This window comes from Monodelphis domestica, chromosome 5 (genome assembly GCF_027887165.1).
Source record: "Monodelphis domestica isolate mMonDom1 chromosome 5, mMonDom1.pri, whole genome shotgun sequence".
Taxonomy (NCBI): domain Eukaryota; kingdom Metazoa; phylum Chordata; class Mammalia; order Didelphimorphia; family Didelphidae; genus Monodelphis; species Monodelphis domestica.
The window spans coordinates 308473461-308495264 of record NC_077231.1 but is presented as its reverse complement, the minus strand read 5'-3'; the positions used below and the strand labels follow the sequence as shown (position 1 = coordinate 308495264).

Genomic DNA, 21804 nt, shown 5'->3' with positions numbered 1-21804 from the left:
TGGGAAAAGGAGGCAAAGCCACCAATGCAGGAGGTGGCTGGACTTTGAGACGTCCCTAAGCCTTGAAGGGACCTTCCCAAGGATGGTGTCAAGTACAATAAAAATAGGTAACATCAAGAAATCAGTTGCACATCTGGCCCACTGAGACGCCAAATCTCTCTGGAGCAAGAGAAATCCTTGTTCTCAGACACCTCAAGAGCAGGGACGTTCCCTGACACTGTCCTCCTCCTCCTTGCTGGCACTTCTGTTGCATTTCTAACTTTGCAAAGCCGTTTATACATAATATTTCGTTACACTGGGTTTTCACCATAAAGCCATGAGCTAGATGCTTTCTTTATGAGCCTTGCTTTACAGATGAGAAAACTGAGGATCAGAAATGGCAGAGTACTTTGCCCTGAGTCACACAGCTAGAGTCAGGATCTGAACCCGTGTCTCCCCCTGCTTCGAGCCCCAGTGCCCTTTTTGCATCGCCTCAAAGCTTCACAGAACAAAAGAACGCCACCCCTTGCTGCAGGAAAGGGCTTTCAGCTGTTGCAGAGCAGCCTACATGAAGCAGGAGGGAGAGAATTTCTGTAAAGCTCTTTGCCCACATTTAAGCCCTCCCTCTGCAGACCTTTACCTGCCTTTACCTGCCCTGAAGCCATCTAGAAATAGTCCAAGTAAGCCAGGCAGAGTCTGTGCCCTCCTAGACCCTGTCTAGCCCTCTGTGCTAAGACCTCTGGGGCGGTGGAGACAGTCCCAGACTCCTCTTGGTGTCAGCCCGCTGGGAAGACTTCTCCAGCGTGTGTCAGGGTGGAGAATAGAAGCGATGGGCTGATCTTTGCCAGGAGAGACTTCTCCAGATGGCTGAGATCCATCATCAAAGGGCAGCCCCCAAGCCTGGCCTCTCCATCTTCCCTTACCACTCCGCTCGTTTGTTTTTAAATTCAACTTAAATGAAACGTTTTTCATGACTTGTCTTGGAGGGAAAGGAGCCAAGACAGTTTTCTTGAAGTGCCTTAGAAGGTTAGAGGCTATTAGAAGATCATTCCCTAGACCCTCCTTAATGGTTACAGTCACAGCTTGGGTCTAGAGCTGGAAGGGTCCTCAACACCTTCATTTTACACATGAAGGAACCAAGGCCCTGGGAGGTTATGTGATTTCCCAAAGTTATACACCAAAGACCACATCAGGCAGAATTTGAACCCAGAACTGCTAGGGGTAGCCAGTTGAAGCAATGGAGTCAGGAACACTCATCTTCATGAGTTCAAATCCAGCCTCAGGTCATTAACTAACTGTGTGACCCTGGGCAAGTCATTTAACCCTGTTTGCCTCAGTTTCCTTGTCTGTAAAATGAGCTGGAGGAGAAAGTAGCAGACTATTCTAATATCTCTGCCAAATAGGGTCCCAGAGTCAGATGTAACCAAAAAATGACTGAACAGCACCTTTGACTCCAGAGCAAGTATTTCTCCCCTGTTGTACCATCAGCCATTGAAGTCGGATCTGGCAAAGTCACAGAATTGCTACCATTCTTCCATCTTGCCTTTTCTCTCCCTGATCCCCTCCAAGGGTCACCTGGTCTTTTGTACCCTCCTGCCGGTGTGAACCCCTCAGCAGTAAGGAATGTTTCCCCTTTGTTTTGTCAAGCACACGGTGGACTCTGAATTATTGCTTCCCAGGCGAGGGATAGGTTAGCAGGAATTCTGCCAGATGTTCTGGAGAGAGAGGAGAAAGGACTTGGGTGATGCTGAGAACAAAGGATGCCAATGCAGTTCGGCCCCACAAGCAGCTCTGTAAAGATTAAAATTTAGGGGAGACTGAGGCAGGTAGAAATTAGTTTCTCTCTGCAAGGAGTATTACATTTTTTAGAGGTTTATTAAAAGTTAAGGATTAAAGAAAATACAGGATAAGAAACACGTACCTAGGCCAGAGAGGCCTAGACAAGACCTCACCTACATTATGGAAAGAGCCACATCTGCTCCAAAACGGAAGTCCAAAAGAGAGCCTGCCTACGGGGAAGACCCTTTAAATAAAATTTTGTTCTCGTCCCAGGTGAGAATTCAGTGAGATTAGAGGGCATTCTGGGAGCTAGCAAGGACTCCTGGGGAATGGAGTCCAGAGTTCAAATCTCAATTTTACAGCGCTGAAAGGCCTGTCTGAGCCAGAAGCTGTCCGACAGGGCTCCTTCAAAGCCCCAAATGGAAATGTTCTGCCTGCAGGTAGCTTACGTTTCACTGGAGGGAGAACAAGGTGTACTGAGGAAATAGGAACTGATGTGAAGGAAATACGAAGTAACTTGGGGGGCAGAGAGGGGAGCAGGAACAACTAGGGGAATTGGGGAGCCTTTGATATGCGCCTTGATTCAAGGGCACCATGTGCCTTTTTATGGGTTTCCTGGAATGCCTGAAAGTGTTCGTTTGACCCACTGAGGCAGCAGGCCCCCCAGTCCCTACGTCTCTCCTCCCTGGCCGGGTTTGTGTGCTCACTCTTCTTCTTTCCCTTCTCCAACCCTTGGCAGGTTTCACCAGCGACACAGCAGATGCAGCCCACCCAGACGATACAGCCACCCCAGCCTACCGGGGGGCGTCGGCGAAGGGTGGTGGATGAGGACCCAGACGAGAGGCGGAGGAAGTTTCTGGAAAGGAATCGAGCAGCTGCCACCCGCTGCAGACAGAAGAGGAAGGTCTGGGTGATGTCATTGGAAAAAAAAGCGGAAGAACTCACCCAGACAAACATGCAGCTTCAGGTGCGGGCCCCAGGCTCTCCCATGGCCACACAAAGGCCCTGTGTACACTGGGCATTGGGGGGACCCACAGGCACTGGTTGACTTAAACACAAATATGGCGCATTGGGATGCCAGCAAAAACATAGGGGCCATCTATGAGGCCCTTCAATTCACAGCTGCTCCCCTCAACTCCTTGGACCTTTTGCCAAGGAGTCATTGAAGTGGCATCTGGCAAAATCAGAGGGCTCGTGCCATTTCCTCTCTTGCCCGATATACTGGCAAACATTTTATTCAGATAGCAGAACAGGCATAAACAATGCTTTTTTTTTAAAAGATACCAATTAAATAAACATAGAGTGCCTATTATTATAAGCTATACTATGCTAAGGCACTGGGGATACAAAGGCAAGAAATGAAAGCAGTCCTTGCCTCCAGGGAGCTTACACTCTGTAGGGAAAAAAAGAGAGAGAGAGAGAGAGACAGACAGATAGATAGATAGATAGATAGATAGATAGATAGATAGATAGATAGACAGACAGACAGACAGACAGACAGACAGACAGATAGATAGATAGATAGATGGATATAGAAAGAGACAGACGGATGGAGAGAGACAGACAGAGAGACAGATAGATAGATAGATAGATAGATAGATGGATATAGAAAGAGACAGACGGATGGAGAGAGACAGACAGAGAGACAGATAGATAGATAGATAGATAGATAGATAGATAGATAGATAGATAGATGGATATAGAAAGAGACAGACGGATGGAGAGAGACAGACAGAGAGACAGAGAGACAGATAGATAGATAGATAGATAGATAGATAGATAGATAGATACACACCCATAGATACACAGAGGCATATACACATATAAACACGTGTAAATGTATGTTATTCACATTGTATTTATATGTACAAATTATTGGAAAAGTAAATACAAATTAATTTGAGTAGGGAAGAATACCAGCATTTGTGGGAAGAAGAGCATCAGAAAAGACTCCTATAAAATGTGGCCCTCAATTTGACAGAAAGAAACCACTTTTAGATAGCTTCACCAACAAAAAAACTGGGCTCAGCTCACTAGTACAACTGAGTCACCTGGTGCTTCTTCAGGGTTTTCTTTTCTTTTCTTTTCTTTTCTTTTTTTCTTCCCATTTGCTTACAGTGAATAGTCAGTTCTCTTTGGTGAAAATAGAGATTGCTAAAGGATAGGGATGGATGTGATTTCAAAGGATTTCGAGTTGGAAGGCACCTTAGACATCAGCTCACCCAACACCCCAGTTGGAGATCTAATGAAACAAAACTCTAGAAAGGAGGTGATTTGCCCGTGGTGACAAAGAGAGAAAATGTTAGGGGCAGGAATTCTCTTTTTCTGGTTGGTCCTCTGCCCCGGAAGACAGAAGTTGGAGCAAAGTAGGAAGTCACAGAGAGGAAGACTTGGGTTCCATGTAAAAAGAAACTTCCTCATGCTGGGAGCTGCATAGGAGGTAGGGACATTCCTTCATATGTGAGATCTTCAGGCGAATTCAGAATGACTACTGCCTGGAGATTGCTGTAGAGGATACTTAGCCTCCATTACCCTAGAGGTCCTTTACCTCTAGGGTGTAAGAATCCCAAAATCTGAGATCTGGGAGGGAGCTGAGGCCATCAAGGCTGATCCGTACCATTTGCAAGTTCCATTATTCTGTGAACTCATGGCTTCTGTCTTAAAACCCATCATCTGTTCCCTTTTACCTTGGTGTCCCCACCTACTTCTCATTCTTGAGTTAATCCCATGATCTCAGTCTCTCTTCATTTGTTTTCTTTGTTGGCTTTTTTTCACATGTGCTTCCCATAGGAACTACTTCACAAAAAAGGGAAGAAGAAAGGTGGAATGGGTGGGGAAGATGGCGACTAAGGCATGAGGGCACTCCACATCTCTCTAGGAGGCTTCATGATGTAGAGGGCCATAGATCAAGGCAATTAGACTAACGTAAATGGTCCAGTTGTCATGTGGAATATGCTTCCCACCAGAAGGGAGTCACATCATCTCTTGAGGTCTATTTCCTCATCCGTCAAATGAAAAAACTGATTGAGTTCCTACTCAAATGAGTCCTCGGAGATTTTTCTTGGTCTTGAATGTCACATGAGACGACGTGGCATAGTGAATAGAGGGCTGACCTTGAAGTGAGGAAGAACTGAGTTCAAATCTGGTCTCTGGCACACACACGCCAGTGTGAGCTTGGGCTGATTACTTTAGCCCCCAACAGCAATCTCCAAGACTCTTGTTACCAATTGCATTGGGAGAAGGAGATTGTATATCAGGGAATGCCCAAACTGATCAGATTATAGGTCAGTAGCCAATAAGGCTGCATGACCAGAGGGTCAGAACTGACATTCAAGGATTTGGCTTCAAATCTAACTAGGCCATTTACCAACGGGTGACCCTAGCCAATCACTTCTCCCCCATTGCCTTGCCTTTACCACTCTTCTGCCTTGGAACCAAAAGTATTGATTCTAAGACAGAAGGTAAGTGTTTAAAAAAAAAAAGGTGAGGGAGAAAGGAGCGTTGATGTATAAACAGGCTTGTTACTTGACACTAGTGAATCGGGATGCATTTCGAGCCAGCACGTACGGCTATTATGCCCTTCATTTGACCCGGGCCACTAATTTAACATTTTTTCAGAACCAAACCAGTGGAGGAAAGGCGGTGCTAGGATTCTAGTCTCCCCAAGGTGGAAAAAAATACCAAAAGGTTCAAGTAGAAACAAATATCCCCTGTTGTTTAATAAGACACCTACACACACACACACACACACACACACACACACACACACACACACACGTAAATCCTGAGTTCTTCATCTTTCCCCCAATTAGTCTAACAGAAGTTGAATCACACCCATCCGATGCACCCAGTTTTTCGAAGTAGTTCACCGTGAGATCTCTCATTCTGGAGGCTGGAGGTGCCCTCCTGATACCTCTGAGTGACCCTTTCCCTCTCACTGGACCTTTGTAAGAAGCAAAGATGGCTCTCTCTTTGGAGACCAGCCCCAAGAGCCAAATGTTAAATAAACCAAAGGGGAAGGTGCTAAGCAAACAGACTCCAGCCAGCCTGGGGAGCCAAGGTCTAGATGGCCTCGTGCCACTGGTGAGTTGTTTTCCAGGCGAGAACCTCCCGATCAGGTCGCGGCATTCGCCATCTGCAGCTGGAACAACTCGTCCTGAGTAAACAAGATCGAGTCCCAGGCTCTGCTCCCCAAGACCCCACTAAGGCAGGTCCTCAGGGATTCCTGGATTTTGTGCACAAGCGAGTGTAGACTGTTAGAGCTCTCTGAGATGATGGAGTACAAGTGAGAAAACTGGGATCTCTGTTTCTAGAGGGACTTCTCCACGGCCACACGATTAATAGCAAAGTAATAACAATGAGATCCCATTTCTGTGCAGTTAGACGCATCCAATCTTCCCCAGCCCCAAAAAAAAACCCTTTTTGTAGTAGGTATTGCTGTTCTTTCCATTTTACAGGTGAGGAAACGGAATCAGAGAGAGGTGGGTGACCTGCCCACGGTCACACAACTAGCATTTGGACCCAGATTTTTCCAACTCTCACGTTCAGCCCTCTACCCATTATACCATTATATCACCAATATCTATTATATATATGTGTGTGTGTAAATCCATATATAAACAAGGGAAGTGCAGTGGACAGAGGGCTGAATTTGGCGTCAAAGGACCAGGAATCATTGCTTTCTTTACTTCTGCATGCCTTTGGACAAGTCACTTACCCACTTTCAGCCTAAACTCTAAAATGAAAGGGTTAGACTAGGTCCTCTCATAAATCACTTTCACTGCTCTGGTGCCTCAGTTTCCTGAATTGTAAAATGAAGAGATGGTGACTAGATCCTTTCAGAGGACCCCTCCAGATCTAAATCTATGAATGTCGGTCCTTTACACCCTCTCTGGGCCTGCGTCTTCTCCCCTAAAAGTGAGGGGTGATGGCCTTTAGACCAGGTGACTTCCAAGGCCCCTTCCGGTTGACATCTACGATTTTGTGGCTTAGATGTAGGTTCCCTGACTCCCCATTCTAGATACCATGCCTTACTTTTCCTACTTCAGCAAGCTCCAGCCTCGTAATGAGAAAAGGGTGCCCTTTTTTCTCTCGTGTCTCAGAGATGAGCTAAAATCAGCTTGCGATCTATCAAAGATCAGTGTGATTTTCAGGCGATCTTTAGGTTGAGAGGTGATGGGACCCAGGGACCCCCCTTCACTATAATGGACTCTTAAAAAAATAATTGGAATGCCAAGACGCATGGTCCAAGGAGAGGCTGAAATTTTAGACACGAGAGCCCAGGTTCGGGATTTGGCAAGAGCCCTAGCCAGATGGGAGCCGTTCCTGACAAACCAAAGGTCCCCTGATTCTGAACGAACCCAAATGGCCCTTAGCTAATCAACAAAAACATGCCTACATTCTGCAGCTCGTTGTCATCATTATTTTTTTGGCACAGAATGTTGCTCCCTCCCAAGAACATTTTGGCTGTGTCCCCTCACAAATGACATCAGAAAATCCCCTGATCCCTGGCCCCACCATGAGAAAGACGTGTGCTTGAATGCTGCCTCTCTCCAGAGTGCTGTTGTCAAGTCTCTCCCCACACCAAGTCCAGAGACTCCTCCCTTTCTAAGGGAGCCGAAGCAGGGGGTTACCAGCTTTGGAATAGCAACCCCAAATGGTTTCAAAGGCCTGCAGTAAAGAGGATTTCTGAATCGAGTGGGAATATGTTAAGAATCTAGAAAAACATAACATAATATCCCAATATAATGGGAATTCTAGCCTCCTAGATTCAGAGCCTGCTCATTTTACAGATGAGAAGACTGAGACCTAAAAAGGAGAAAGTGATTCGCTTGGGGCCATGTAGGCATCCCAGGCCCAGCTAGTTTGCTCACAACCTTCTTGATGACAAAATATGTGATAAATGGGAGAGTTGGGATTCAAACTCGGGCCCTGCCACTCCAAATGCAGGCTCCCTCCTTCGATACCTGTGTATTGTGAACAACGTTAGGCCCATCGTTGGACTTATAATCTTAGTGTATGATCCCACGGGTGGGCTTGGGAAGAGGGAGCCCTTCTGAACACCATCCACGCAATAAGATGACTGTGACCAAGAAAGCCCCGCCAGGGCATTTCTGCCTCCTCCGGGCCACATTTCCTCCTTCCAGCTGGGTTGACCCTTGGCTGCCATAAAAGCAACTGCTGATTCTTTGGCACCCCCTCTTTGCCCCAAATTCCTCACCTATTAAATAGGAATAGATGGGAGAAAGTATCTAGATGGAGGAGAATTGACAGGTTCTTTGACTCTGTGTCTTGTGAAATTCATTTGTGAAAAAAACAAATGAGTTTCAGAAGTTTAATGATCATATTGAATTGAAGTCAAAAACATTTTAAAGTACCTACTATGTGCCGGGCATAGTGCTACATGCCAGCAAACAAAGACAAAAACAGACCATAAAATCAAGATTGGGGAGCAGCTGGGTAGCAGAGTGGATTGAGAGTCAGACATAGAGACAGGGGGTCCTGGGTTCAAATCTGACCTCAGACACTTCCCAGCTGGGTGACCCTGGGCAAGTCACTTGACCCCCATTGCCTAGTCCTTGCCACTCTTCTGCCTTGGAGCCAATACACAGTATTGATTCTAAGATGGAAGGTGAGGGTTTAAAAAAAGTAAAAAGGTAAGAGAGAACAAGACAATGGGAATAAAGCAAGGCACACTTCTTGAGGAGAGAAAGGGTTACATGAAAGAGGAAACATACCCCTTCACATCCGTGAAATTGACTTTTCACAGATTTCACTGAAATTGTCAAGTGTCAATTTGGGCTACGGAGGGCCTGGTGTGACATTTATCAATCATCCCTATTTTGGGTCAGCCTGACTTCCTTTGTGAGCTTTTCCAGATCAGAGGAACAATTTCCATATGTAATCAGATGATTTTTTTTCATTGTCAATCAGTTATTTCAGGCAGCCAGTTGTTACTTTGAAAGCTTTTCAGGAAGAAGGAAAAGGTGTAATGTTAAAAGTTTCATTGATTGGGTTATTGGAGGGAGTAGCTAGCTTTAGAAAATTTAATAAATCTCTTTTTTGCTGATAAAGGACACTTTTTTAAAAGAAAAAAGTTAGAATCTAAAGTAAAAATGAAATAGTTTGGGGGCTGAAAAGAGCCCTATTTTGTTAATGAGATAAAAGGCATTGGAGAGCCAAGTTTCTATTAGAAGTCCATCTATCAATAGGCGTTTAGGAAGTATCTACTGTGTACAGACACTGGGCTAAGCCCTGGAGATACCAAAAAGAAGCAATGGAGAGAGAAGGCAGTGACCATGTGGTGTGACACATCTGTAATCCCCCTAATGGGGAGCCTGAGGCTGATCAGGTGTCTTCACTAAGTCTGGTTCCAATATGGAGCCTCTGGTGGGATGGGGGAGCTAGCGGGCTGCTGCTTCAGGACAGACAGACTGGACCAGACCAGGAAGGCAGGAGGTCAAAGCTCCCATGCCAGTGAGCAGCGGGATCCAGCCTGAGCAAGACGGGAGACCTAGTCTCAAAAATAAACCAATAAATAAATACCAAAAAGAAGTCCATGTTCGATGGAGATTCAGTTTCAGGAGAGGAGTTGGGAAGGCTACTGGGGGCCATCGGTTTGGGCAATCGTAGATGGACGTGAATCAATGATAAGGCAATCATTTGTCACGATTACAAAGTGGAATTATCTGAAATATTGTTGATTTTTGTCAAGTGGAAGCACCTTAGATTCTACCCTCTGTTCCCTTTGCTCGTTTCTAAGGAGGCTGACAGTTCTTTCGAAGAGTGATCCTTTATGGGTCGCCGCTTAGGTGCGTAGGGTTGAGTAAAATAAGTTAAAAACACCCCAGCTGATTAATAAGCATTTATGAAACACCTACTAAGTGCCAGACTAATAACTGCCACAGTGACCACATTGAGAGAAAGGAGACAGACAAGGTATTTATAATCCCGATGAGTTCAGCCCGTATGTTGGATGTCTAGAATTGGGGTTTTTTTAATAAAATACTTCATTTTCTTTCGCCTGCTGTGCTGGCCGAACGACTCGGGGTGGTGGGCTGGGATTAGCCCTGAGCAGCCTCAGTCTGCCTGCTAATTGGGGATCAGATGGATTGAAACGTTCCTTTGGGCCAGAATGGTACATGTTTCTTGCTGCTGACTTGGAGATCTGATGTGAATTAATGAGCTAACTTCTCTCCATTTGTCAGTCTGAAGGCCACCAACCAAGCCACGTAACTCGTCCAAACCCTCTTCTCTGCCCTGCCGTTCACCTCCTCCTAGTCATCAGCACCAACCGGGGCATGTAAAGCTGGTGCAGCAAAGACCAATTAATGATGGGGCCCGAGGAGGAGCGGCTGTCTTGAGGGTGTGGAAGCCCCGGGACGGTTTATCTTGTCAGAGAAAACACGTCTTAAGTAAATGAGGTTTTGGAGAGACGAGGTTTAATTAATGAAACTCAACAAAACATTTTTTAAACACCTTTTCAATTCCAGGCCCTAAACTAGGGTCTAGATACCAAGTCAAAAATGAAATCACGTAACCTTCACTGCTCTTCTGTCTTACTAAGAGACTAAGACAGGAAGCAAGGGCTTTTTAAAAAGAAATGATTTTATATTTTGAAGAAATTCATCTTTACTTGTTGTCTGATGAATTTCTTCAAAATCTAAAATCATTTCTTAAAAAAACAAACAAACCCTTGCTTCCTGTCTTAGTATCAATAAGACAGAAGAAAGTGACTTGCCCAGGGTCACACAGCTAGGAACTATCAGAAGTTGGATTTGAACCCAGGTCCTCCTGAGTCCAGACCCTGATACTCTATCCAATGTATCACCTAGCTGCCCCAAAACAAAGTAGTTTCAAGAGGGACAAAGCAGTAACTGCTGAGGTCATCAATTAGGCAGCTAAAAGGCACAGAGAATGGTGTTTGGACTTCCTTCCTATTTATCCCGTCTATAGTTAGCTATGTGGAACAGTGGATGGAATACCGCCCAGGTTCAAATTTAGTATCAGATACTTCCTAGCTGTGTGACCCTGGACAAGTCACTTAATTTTATAAAATAAGTCTCCCCCTGCTGTGCCTTGAAGGGAGCCCTGGATTCCACAAGGCAGAGGTGAGGAAGGAGTGCAAACCAGGCATGGAGGACCGAAGCAACACGTATATGCCTAGAGAATGGAAAGGAAAGCAGATGGGTGACAAGCTTGTTTTTTTCCATGAGCCCTCACTGCTCAATGGTTTTCTTGCTTTGCTTCCATCACTTCAATCCTGGGTAGCAAAACCAAAACAAAACAGAGAATGCAAAAGCTTGCTTGCTTGAGACACGTTTTTACTGGTCTTTCCAATAAGCCTCTGACTCATTTTCTTTCCAGAATGAAGTTTCCATGTTGAAAAATGAGGTAGCCCAGCTGAAACAGTTGCTGCTAACGCATAAAGACTGCCCAATCACAGCCATGCAGAAAGAGTCGCAGGGCTATCTAAGTAAGTAACCGGCTTATTTTCTTTTTCTGACTCGTCTCATTTCAGACTCACTTTTTGGCAGTTGAGTCTGCTCATGAAGGGACCCAAACACTCAACTTTCCTCTCCATGTAGAGGCCAAGCTAGAAATGGGATGTAGTCAGATTATCCTACCCTGGTGAACCCTCCTTCATGTGTCAAAAGACCACCAGCAATCTTGGCCCCTCCGCCCTCCTAGATCTGGTTGTTTGCCATGGAAATCCCACCCAGCTCCCATTCTGTTGTATGGACAGTAAAGAGAGACTCAGTTGCCAGTGTACTGCCAAACCTTCCAAAGATGGCTTGGCTTCAAACAGTTTTAAAGTTCTCCAGGAAATCTTGTAACTATGGGAAAATATTCTAAATTAATTAATTAAATATAATTTCCCCAAAAAAATTATATAAAAATTGAAAAAACTTAAAGAAATGAAATTCTCCAGAAAAGATGGCGATGGGAGCCATATTTACAGCTGAGTTCCCTTCGCTGAAGCCCCTGTGGGAAGGAGATCTTTCGGTCATGGCTACCATTAGTTCCTATGTGACCCTTCAGAAGCTTAAGTAGGGGAAGGTTGAACATAGATTAGAGAATAGAGGAAGCAAGACCCCCGTGCCCATAGAGGGGCTGGACCCTGAACCATTTCTACCTTGGGTCCCTCACAGTCCAGTCAAGGTCCTTCGAAGTTCCCTGTATGGTGCAATGGGGGAGGGGGGATTTTATAAATGGCCTCAGGTGACCTGGAATCAAATCTAGTTTTTTCTCTGCTTCCTGCCTGTATGACCTTAAGCAAGTCAATCTCTTCAGCCCTCATTGTTCTCATCTTGACGTTGAGATTGCTGGTCTAGATTAGAGGTGTCAAACCAGAAGCCCTAATACTCCTGAGTGTGGGAACCAGATGAAAATGTAACTGGGGAATATTTAACAAAATAAACAAAATACAATAGAATATAGATAATGTTAACAGTTGGTTTTCCAAGTCTACTGACTCAAAATACTGCAGGCATTAAGTACATTTTAGTTGCCCCCTAGATGACTTCTGTGGTCCCTCCCAGCTCTGTAGGTAGGACCCAATGATCCTAACTGAATGATCTGGGGCCAGCCACTCTCTGGGACTCAGTTCCCTCATCTGCAAAATGGGGGTGTTGGGCTCAATGACCTCTGAGGCCCCTTCCAGCTCTGAATGTAGGATCCTATGATGTGTTCTAGTGAATTTAGTGACCAGTTGAAGTACCCAAGTGATTCTCATTTCTCAGACCTTATTTTCTCCAATGGGAAAGTCAGAAGGGTGTGTGATTGGGGCGGAGGGGTGGTGGTGGTCACGTCAGGGTTTAATGCTTTAATGTCAAGTGTTTTCAAATGAGTTTTTTAATACAAACAACTACAACGGTCCTACGTGAGGGTCCTCCAGTCTTGGTAACACACTTCTGTCTGGGCTTGTCTAAAAGAACTTCTTTCCTTGTATCTTTTTGCTCATGGAGAAAATATGGGTTTGTTGGCAGTCCCAAACTGAGAACTCACTCTCTGCCTCACCAGGCTGATGGGAAGAAAACTCTTTTATAGACTTCAGTGCACAATGGGCATGGTCTAGTGGAGAGAGGGTTGGCCTCAACATCAGGAAAATCTGAGTTCAAGTCCTGCCTCTGACACCTAATACTTAGGTGACTGTGAACAAGTCATTTCATTCCTTGATGCCTGGGGCAACTCCCTAAGACTGTAAGCTGCAGGTGCTGATCTTCAATGATGGAGGGAGTTGGGATAAAATCCCAGGACTGGCTCTAAAGAAATAAATAAATACACAAATATATAAATGAATGAATGAATAGGGGAGGGAGTGAAAGAATGAGTGAAGAATGAATGAATGAATGAATGTTTCTGTTTTGCTTTGTTTTTACCTGAACCTATAATTTCATGGTTTGAGGGAACTAATAGTGTGGGAGGCAGTAGAAAGGATCCTTGATTTTGTATCAGAAGACCTGAGTTCAAATTCTGACTCTGCTATTTACTACTCGGGTGACACTCTCACCCAGCTCCCAGAAGACTCATCTGTCAAATGAAAGAATCCGGATGGGCAGCCTTTAAGGTTTCTTCCAGCCCTAAATCCAGATCTAGGATTACACTCTGCGTCGGGCAGATGGGGCATTCATCCGGTAGTCTTATGGCATTGCCCAAGGCACTGAGAAGTGAAGGGATGTACATACCCCAGTGTTCCCCAGTGAAGATGACGTGGTAAAACGAGGAGGCAGGTCTTCCATCTAGGATCGTAGGATGGTGGGTTTAGAGCTGAGAATTCACCTCATCCCATTCTCTCATTTTACAGCTGAGGCAAGGGAGACCAAGATGGCGGCACTAGCTTGACTAGGGTCCCATTGCTGGGTCCTTAGGATCATAAGAGCTGATGCCAAGTACTTTTGACCATTTGGGGATGCCATGGTGCCCTGCCCATGGCGTCCCCACGGGGAGTGTCGGAGGCAGGACTTGAGCGGAGGGTTTTTCTGATGGCGAGCGAGGCTAGCCCACCACTCATTAATGCCACATGGCCGCTACTGTTGCTATGATTATTAACATGGTTAAGACACAGCTCTGGAAGAGGAATCTGGAAACAGAGTTTCTACTTCCTTCCAAGAGAAACGGTTGAGAAATTCATGTACATCCGTTGTAAAAATGGGCAGAGTTTCTCTCAGCAGTCTGCAAGTCCATACAAGAATGCCACAATACATTGGGGTATGCATATGCCTGTGTTTCCCCCAGGTCCCGAGAGCAGCCCTCCGGCCAGCCCAGTCCCGGCTTGCTCCCAGCAGCAGGTCATCCAACATAATACCATCACGACTTCCTCATCGGTCAGCGAGGTCGTCGGGAGCTCCACTCTCAGCCAGCTCGCCTCTCACAGAACAGACCTGAACCCCATCCTTTAGGACTCACGGCTCCCCCGTTGCTCCAGAGACAAGCAGTGTCAGCCTCTTCGAGAGCGTCCTTTTTCCGCTAAGGGCATTTTTAGAATTAACTCAAACCTGGAAAACTCCTCAAGCCCTTCCAAGACTGGCTTTCCTTCATTTTTATAGTTATTATTGAAATGTGTCTTTTATACTTAGTTATAAAAAAAGGGAGTTATGCAATTAATATGCTATCTGCTTGGGAAACACTTTGGTGCTTTCTTCGACTTTCTAGTACCAGTTATTCATTGATGAACTGACCTCTTTCGTACATAGCCGTGACTTCATGCTTCTCAGTCTAACCCCAAGGCCTCAGATCTAGAAAGTGGGCCCAATGGAATATTCCATTGAAACTTCTCCTGAGGTAACTTGGGGCTCCATCTGGGGGAGAGCATCACAGCCAACATGGAGGCGTTGGGCTTGGGACATCCCCAGAGTCCCAAGGGAGATTTAGAATCTTCACGGCTGCTGTTGTTGCTGGGGGGTTTCCCCCCCTTTCTTCCTTTAAAAAAATTATATAATACATGGATATCTGGACAAAACGAATAAAATAAAACTGAAAAAAATTCTCTCTAACATTTCTATCCCTCTTCTCTCTTTTTAGCCTCTTGGCTTGAATCTTCTCATTTTCTCCCAAGCAAATTGGCCCTTTGTCCTCCCCTGACTCACCAGTGGCATTTCTCCTTTCCCCTACATTCTCTCTTTTCTCGTTTCCACCTATTTCTCCTCCCTTCCCTCCCCTCTATGAGCAAAAAAAAAAGGGGGGGGGTTGTTTTTAAAACAACCCACTTCTCAGAACGATCCGCCCAGCCCTTGCTTTCAATAGCCCTTCACCCACAGCTGGGGTTCATTTAAGCTCTCCGTTTTTACAAAATAAAAACCAGGAGATGTTTCATGTGCCTGATTTAATGTTTTTAATAAACAGAGCGAGTTAGAAGCAGCCTCGCCACAGGTGAAACGCTATTGACAGCCAGCTGTGGGGACACTGGGAAAGGGAGCTTTGTTCAAGCCTGTATTGTGAGTCAGAGCCCGCTACGGGCCATAACATCACACCCTTGAATTGCAGCGGGTTTGAGACGGCCCGTCTGTAGCCCTGAAAATCCATGTACTATATAATAACTCAGAGGGGCTCTATTCACGACACCCGTTACGTCGTCCCATCATCGACTGCTAATCGCCTAAGATTTATTTTTCGTTTTAAGCCTGTGAAACCGACTCCATCATCCCGATGGGCGAGGGAAGAGCGGTGTCGACTCCTGACCAAAGCCAGTGTTTCCACAGGTGCTCTTCCTCCCCTCATCTCCATGGCGGTAGCTTTGGGCCGCCCAGAAGATCTGCCAAGAGAATGGCGAAGAAGCTTCGCGGCTGAACTCAAAACGATTTCTCGATTTCTCGTCTCGACGACTTGTATGAAACTGTGCATTTCCATGCTGCCCCATGAATCAAGGCTGGTATCTTTGAAATAAGCTAGTCAGTGGCACTAACTGGCGATGAGACTTTTTTTTGACAGGTGTTACGCTTCATCTCCACAGTTCATTTGGTTTTCTTGGTGGTTGTTTCCCCCGATGGGCGCGTCTGCTTCGAAAGATCAGCACCATCGTTTTTTCTAAAAAGTTCCCCAAGTGGCGAATGTGTTATTTTTTCTTTTTCTGTCTTTCTGTCTCTCCGAGTGAATAGAGCCTCTTTGGAAGAAAACAAGAAAACTATGAGGGTCACGAGTCAGGATTTTAAAGACAGTTTATGTACTCCAGTTAACTTTTTATTGATTTTTTTCCGACGACTCTTGCCATGTATGTGACTGCTTTCAGAGAAGGTTTTGAGTGTACTGCGTATCTCATGACTTGATTATATAGTCTAAGAACCAAAAAAAAAATTAAGAAAAAAATAAATGTAAAGGATTTTTTTATTATATTTTAGACAAACATATAATTTTAAAGTATTTTAAATACTGAATCTATAGGTCATTTTTAAATATGCTCCAGAGGTAACAACTGGATGGGTTTGCTCGATTTTACCTCCTGAGAAAGCATTCAAAGGACTAGCTTTGAAAGAAACCTGTCATTTGTATCTCAGCTCTGCAAAGAGGAGGTTATTTTTCATCACAAATTCTTTCCTACGACTTCACGTCTGTCCTAAAAGGAGGGAGAGGGCGTTGGAGTGGGAGATAAGCCGCTGCAGTGTTCATTTTTTATTGGGGGGGGGCAGGGTTTTTTTTTGAAGGAGGAGACACACAACGAAAACAAAACTTTTCTCATTTTCCTGTCTATGGAGTTCTTAACGAAATAGACTTTAAACGGGCACTGCTAACGTCAGGAAGCCCAGCGACTGACATGTCACTAAATCAAGGTTGGGCTTTCCTTTTTGTTCAGACTCTTAATTGATATATTTCGCCGTTACGCTGAAAGCCTCTGACGGTTAAGAACTTGCCTGAGTTTTTCTTAATTCAGCAGGGTGACAGCCTGACTGATGGGCATTCTATATAGCTCAATTACGTCTGTTTTTTATGCTAAGCAGGGCAAGCCAACCGCACACGGTAGCAAAGCGGCCCAAACGTATAATTAGACTAAACTGTCTTCTTTCCAGACCGAGGGCCTTTAGGTGTATTCATTAGCAATGGGGAAATCCAGGCAATAAAAGACGTCAGGGGACTTGTCAGGACTTCTGGAGACGCCGAACAGAATGGAGGGCTCCCTGGCCAAAGCCAACGCCGGGCAACGCGACTGGGGGCATTTCATGGACTGGAGCGCCGGGGCCACCAAGCACCTTAAGTCAGCCACGGTGGGATGTCCTCCCTTGCCCGAGACTGTTCCTGCCCTTCTGCCTCTCCAGTGTGTCTCAGCCTGCACGCGGATGATGCTCTCCACTCTTCATCGCGTCTTCAGCACCCCCCACCCCCTCCCGTTCCTTTGTAAGCCATCTCCTCCGTGAACTAGATCATCGCATTGGCCCAAGAGCGCCTCCTACCCGCAGGCCAAGAGAGAGAGAGAGTTTACAAACTGCCTTTCTTCGTCCAAAAGTTGTTTATTTATCATCCCTGCCGGGCTACCTGGGAACCTTGGCAGGGCCTCCCAGGCACTAACAGCAACACAGATAGGCAAGCCTGATAGCGTGTCTGCCGGGGAGCCTCCCGCCAATGGAGGCATCCGCAGCTTAATTGCTTCATGAGACATTTCTCAACATCCGGGGCCCGAACAGGTAGGGCGAAAACCCCAGCCTTGGTGGATTGCGATCATTGTTCAGCTCCGTGTTTTCTCCCGATGATCCTCCCACTTAGCTCGCTTCCCCACTCCCCAAGCCAACTTATGCAAGCCATAGTCATGCCGCTGCCAGGGAGAGACAAGCGCTTGGTGAGCCTTCCTGGCGTGTTCTACAGGGATGAGGATGATTTCAAGAGAAGGGAATATTCCTGGGAGCTCTCCATGCCATGCACCTATATGCAGCCCATATGAGGAGGGGTGGCAAGTCAACGGGAGATCTGCCCACCAGTTACATGAATTTTAGCGTAGTAGCAGCGCTTGTCATCCATATCATAGACCAGCTTTTTTGAGGGGAGGGCAGAAAATTCCCATTTTTAAGTAACTATAACTGCCATTAAAATAGCCTTTCAGCTAGGATAGAATGTGCTTCTTTGTGGTTTCATGTCAGACTTTCTCAACCATATCCACTGAAATATAAGTCAAATTTGAGGACCAAAGCAACATTTGAACAGGAAATTTTTCATTTAGAATTTTGTGACATATTTATTAATAAATGTTATTTTTAAACATTCCATCTGAGCAGTATTCTTGTGGAGGCTCTGTTTGTTTTTGGAAGTCAAGCCGTTTGTTTGCAGTAAGCCCAGATGTGCAGTATCCCCAGTTTGTCTTTCCGGGTCTTAAATGGCCATTCTCCATCTCTAGATGGAAAAGTTCACTTAGGTGGACCCGTACAGATGTCTAGGGCTTCATTGTTCTGAGGGTTTTTTAGAATCCGCTTCTGAGCGCTGAGAAACAATGATGGCAATTATTTCCTTTTTTTATTTTAAAAGGCGCCCTTTTATTTGGGGCAGCCAAGGTCAGCTAGAGGGGAATCCGTTATAACTGGAAATGCTTTCTTTAGCCATCCAACATGTCTCACAAATGTCGAAACAACGGGGTCTCAGCTTTCTTCCGTTGAATTTCCTCCAATGACTGCCATTCCCCTAACCTACCCAATGCTGGAGACTTCAGAAGCCCCGTTGGGCCCCACAGCAGAGAAGGGGAAGGAAATAGCTCATTAAGATTTGAATGAGAGCCCTGCCTATCACAAGAGTTGGGAATTGGAGTCTCTTTTCTACTTTTCACCTTATTTATATTTTTAAATTGCACTTTAGTGTCTTTGTTCTTTTTCTACTTCTCTTCTTGGCCCCATCCCTGACCTTTGGCCCTTGGTCCCTGGTCCTTTGACCTTCCTTTGCTTGTTGGTCTGGCCCAGTCTCTCTTTTCCCTCCTTTGCTCCTTTTCCATGACTCCGTGCAAACCCACTTACCACACTGGCTCAGACATTGGCACTGATGGCTATTGAACCTTGTTGACTCTCCCAGTAGCCCAAGATAAGGACTGCTAAGAGAACAGAATGCCAAGGAGAAGAACCAGTCAGTGCCCAAAAAGACTTAGCCTCTTTGCCAACCTAGGATGGCATACAAATGTGTTAATATGCAAAATGTGGGCAGCAGAGCCTCAGCTAGACTTTCAAAATGCCCTTGTTCCTCCTGAGAACCAAAGTGTCCTGAATGGGTAAGGGGATGGATTGTTCAAGGTCAATATGGCAGCTGCACTTTAGTTAGTTTCCGACCTGATGTAGCAATGAGGCCACTGAGATACCAGTGGCTGGAAATGGTGGACTCTAAGTCCCTAGAATGCTCTGCTGCCTTTCTAATCTCCTGAGGGGCAGCACCCCTGCTTTAAGGCTCTGGCCTAAGGACAAGCAAATACAAAAGCAATAATATTTCTAGTGAAGTCAAATACCAAAAAAGCAAAACAAACAAAAAAAAGCAAAAACAACAACAACAAAAAAACAGCTCCCTGATCCCTAACGTCAAATTCCCAACTCCATCAATGCGTAGAGTCATTGTCAAACTGGAAATGGGTCTCTTTCTAAAATCTCCTATTTTTGTGTGTCAGGAGATGGGGTGGGATGAAGAGAGGGAACGGTTTCCAGTGACCGTCACGAAAATTGTTTCAAGAGTGTTTCTATTTTTTTTGTTTAATGTTCATGAATTTTCTTTGGGAAACTTGTTTTCTCACCAGGTTGGAAGAAAAGAAGCCAACCCCTGATCCTGAGTTCCAAGAGAAACTCAGTCAGGCATTCTTGGCTCTCTTGTCAGACTTGTCCCTTCATGGGACGGGTCTCCAGATTGCAATTAGACCCAGTTCTGATATCTGGCATGTTAGAAATCAATATTGTGTTGTCTTTTCCTGTACCATGCTCACCTTTCCTCGAGAAAGCTTTATAGTCCGAGTCTGGGACTCAGGGGGCTTATTGAGAAAGTGGAGCCCTTCTAGATGTCGTGTAAATACCCCTCTGAAATGGCCATATCTGGTTTGCCCACTGAGAATCTCAACCCGACATCCACGACTCGAGTGGGTCAAAGGAAGGGGAGCATCGAGGGAAGGGGGCCTCCTCGTTGTTTCCCCATCACAGTGCCTTGCGCAGGGTAGGAACTGAATTCAAGTGGAAGTCATCACAGCAGAGGAAATGTTCCAGCCCACTGGGACAAGTCGATCCTCTTGGACTCTTCTCTACAGTCTGGGTACCACTATGACCATCTCTGACTCATGAAGATGCTTCGAAGGAATAAACAAGATGTCTTTGAGATGCGTCTTAGAGGGTAGAGAGGCTTTCTGGAGAGCTTAAAGCCCAGGGGATGGAACTTCCGAGGCTCTGGCGGTCCCCAGCCCCCCAAAACAACTGCTATGGGGAGAGTAGACAAGATGGCCCCGGAGACCTTTTTTTTCTTTTTACTTTTTCACTGGGGATAGTGAGCATTCAGAGGTCCCTCCAAAAGGTGCTGTCACTGAGTTATGGGCTTGGGGCTGTTTGTTATTGTCAACAGCAAAATTTCCATGTTTGTTTGTCTCTTTGTTTAATTATGTAAAGCAACCACCTTCCTTCCTGGGAGGAGAGAACATTTTGGTACATACGTGTAAATACTTGCTGCCGCCTTTGATATGTTTAATTTTATGTTAAGCTTTTTGTTCTTGTTCTTGCGTCGTGAACACATGTATTGTTGTTACAAATGGACAATGGGTTCATTGAGACTGTTCCACTCGCTCAGATTTTTACATCTCTTTCTATCGAGAAGAGACGAGATTTTGTGCATTTGTACAAATGTTAATAATATCACTGCAATTCCAATATAATAAAGCCCTCAAGTGCAAAGAATGGCTGGAACTCGGTGTGGTCCATCTGTGGGGGCGGGCAGGCTTGGCGTCCTCCCTGGGAGTCAGGGGTCCCCAATACCTCACCAGCACACCGAGGGCGGTGGCCGTGGCAGTCGGGGCCCGAGAGGGAAGATTGCTTCTTTCCCAGACCAAGCCTGGGCTCCCCCCACCCTAGGTTTCCCACTAGTGATACATCTTGCGTCACTGCTCTCCCTGGGGGAGATCCAGCCCAATTTTATTGCCTGGTGAGAGAAGCAGAGGAGGTGGGCTGTTCATAGTCAAGAAGAGCCCAGGGACTGATTCAGGGTATACTGTGGGAAATAGCCACCATGTTTGGGGCAAGGGAGGGTCTTGGGCAACGGACAAGCCCTGGCTCAGTCTCTCCTAAGGTGAGTCGGGAAATAAGTCCAGTTCCCTCAGAATCCCTCATGAATGTGGAAATCCTACAGCCTGCACACTCACCTGTTTTTCATTTCATTAGTATTCAATGATACCTGCACGCACCTGGAATAGGGCAAATAGAGCCATGTTCAAATACAGCCTCAAACACCTATTAGCTATGTGACCCTGGACAAGTCACCTGTCTGCCTCAGTTTCCTCAGATGGGAATAATAAGTCCCCAGGGTTGTGGTGAAGATCAAACAATATTTATAAAATGTTTTACCGCCCTTCAAGTGGTATAGAAATGCCAGTTTGTTTTGTTTGTAGTCTACAGCCAGCCTATCCTAGTAAGAGTTAGACAGATATATTTAGCTTACCTAAATGAGACTTCAAATATTTACCATGGGGGAGGGGTCCATTCTTTTTTTTTCACCCTCATCATCTGTCTTAGAATCAATCCTACGTATTAGTTCCAAGATTGAAGAGCAGTGAGAGCTAGGCAATTGGGGTTAAATGACTTGCCTAGGGTCACACCACTAGAAAGTGTCTAAGACCAGATTGAAACCCAGGACTCCCATCTCTAGACCTGGGCTTTCATTCCCCTAAACCACTGAGCCGCCCCTAGAGTTCCCATCTAATGAAGGAAGCACATGAGGGTTCAGCTGCAGGGCATATGGGAAGACCCTCTGGACCCTCGGGTGCAGCAGCGAAGCAGACGCCAACATATCTTTCATGTCATTTCCACCGATGGAATTATAGGACTTTCTGCTGTTGAGCCATTGGACATGGAATAGAAGAGAGAATCTGCTGTGAACTCTTTCTGGTAGTGGTAACTGGTATCTACT

The 21804-nt window shown here is 45.6% G+C and overlaps 1 protein-coding gene across 1 annotated transcript in view; it reads left to right on the top strand.

Annotated features, from left to right (window-relative positions):
- Positions 1-20579, top strand: part of CREB5 (cAMP responsive element binding protein 5) — a 486453-nt gene extending 465874 nt beyond the window's left edge. The window contains 3 exon segments of the mRNA XM_007505268.2: positions 2498-2725; positions 11125-11233; positions 13996-20579. Coding sequence (XP_007505330.1) covers positions 2498-2725; positions 11125-11233; positions 13996-14159 — 501 coding nt within the window. The 3' untranslated portion in view covers positions 14160-20579.
- The last annotated feature ends 1225 nt before the right edge of the window (positions 20580-21804 follow it).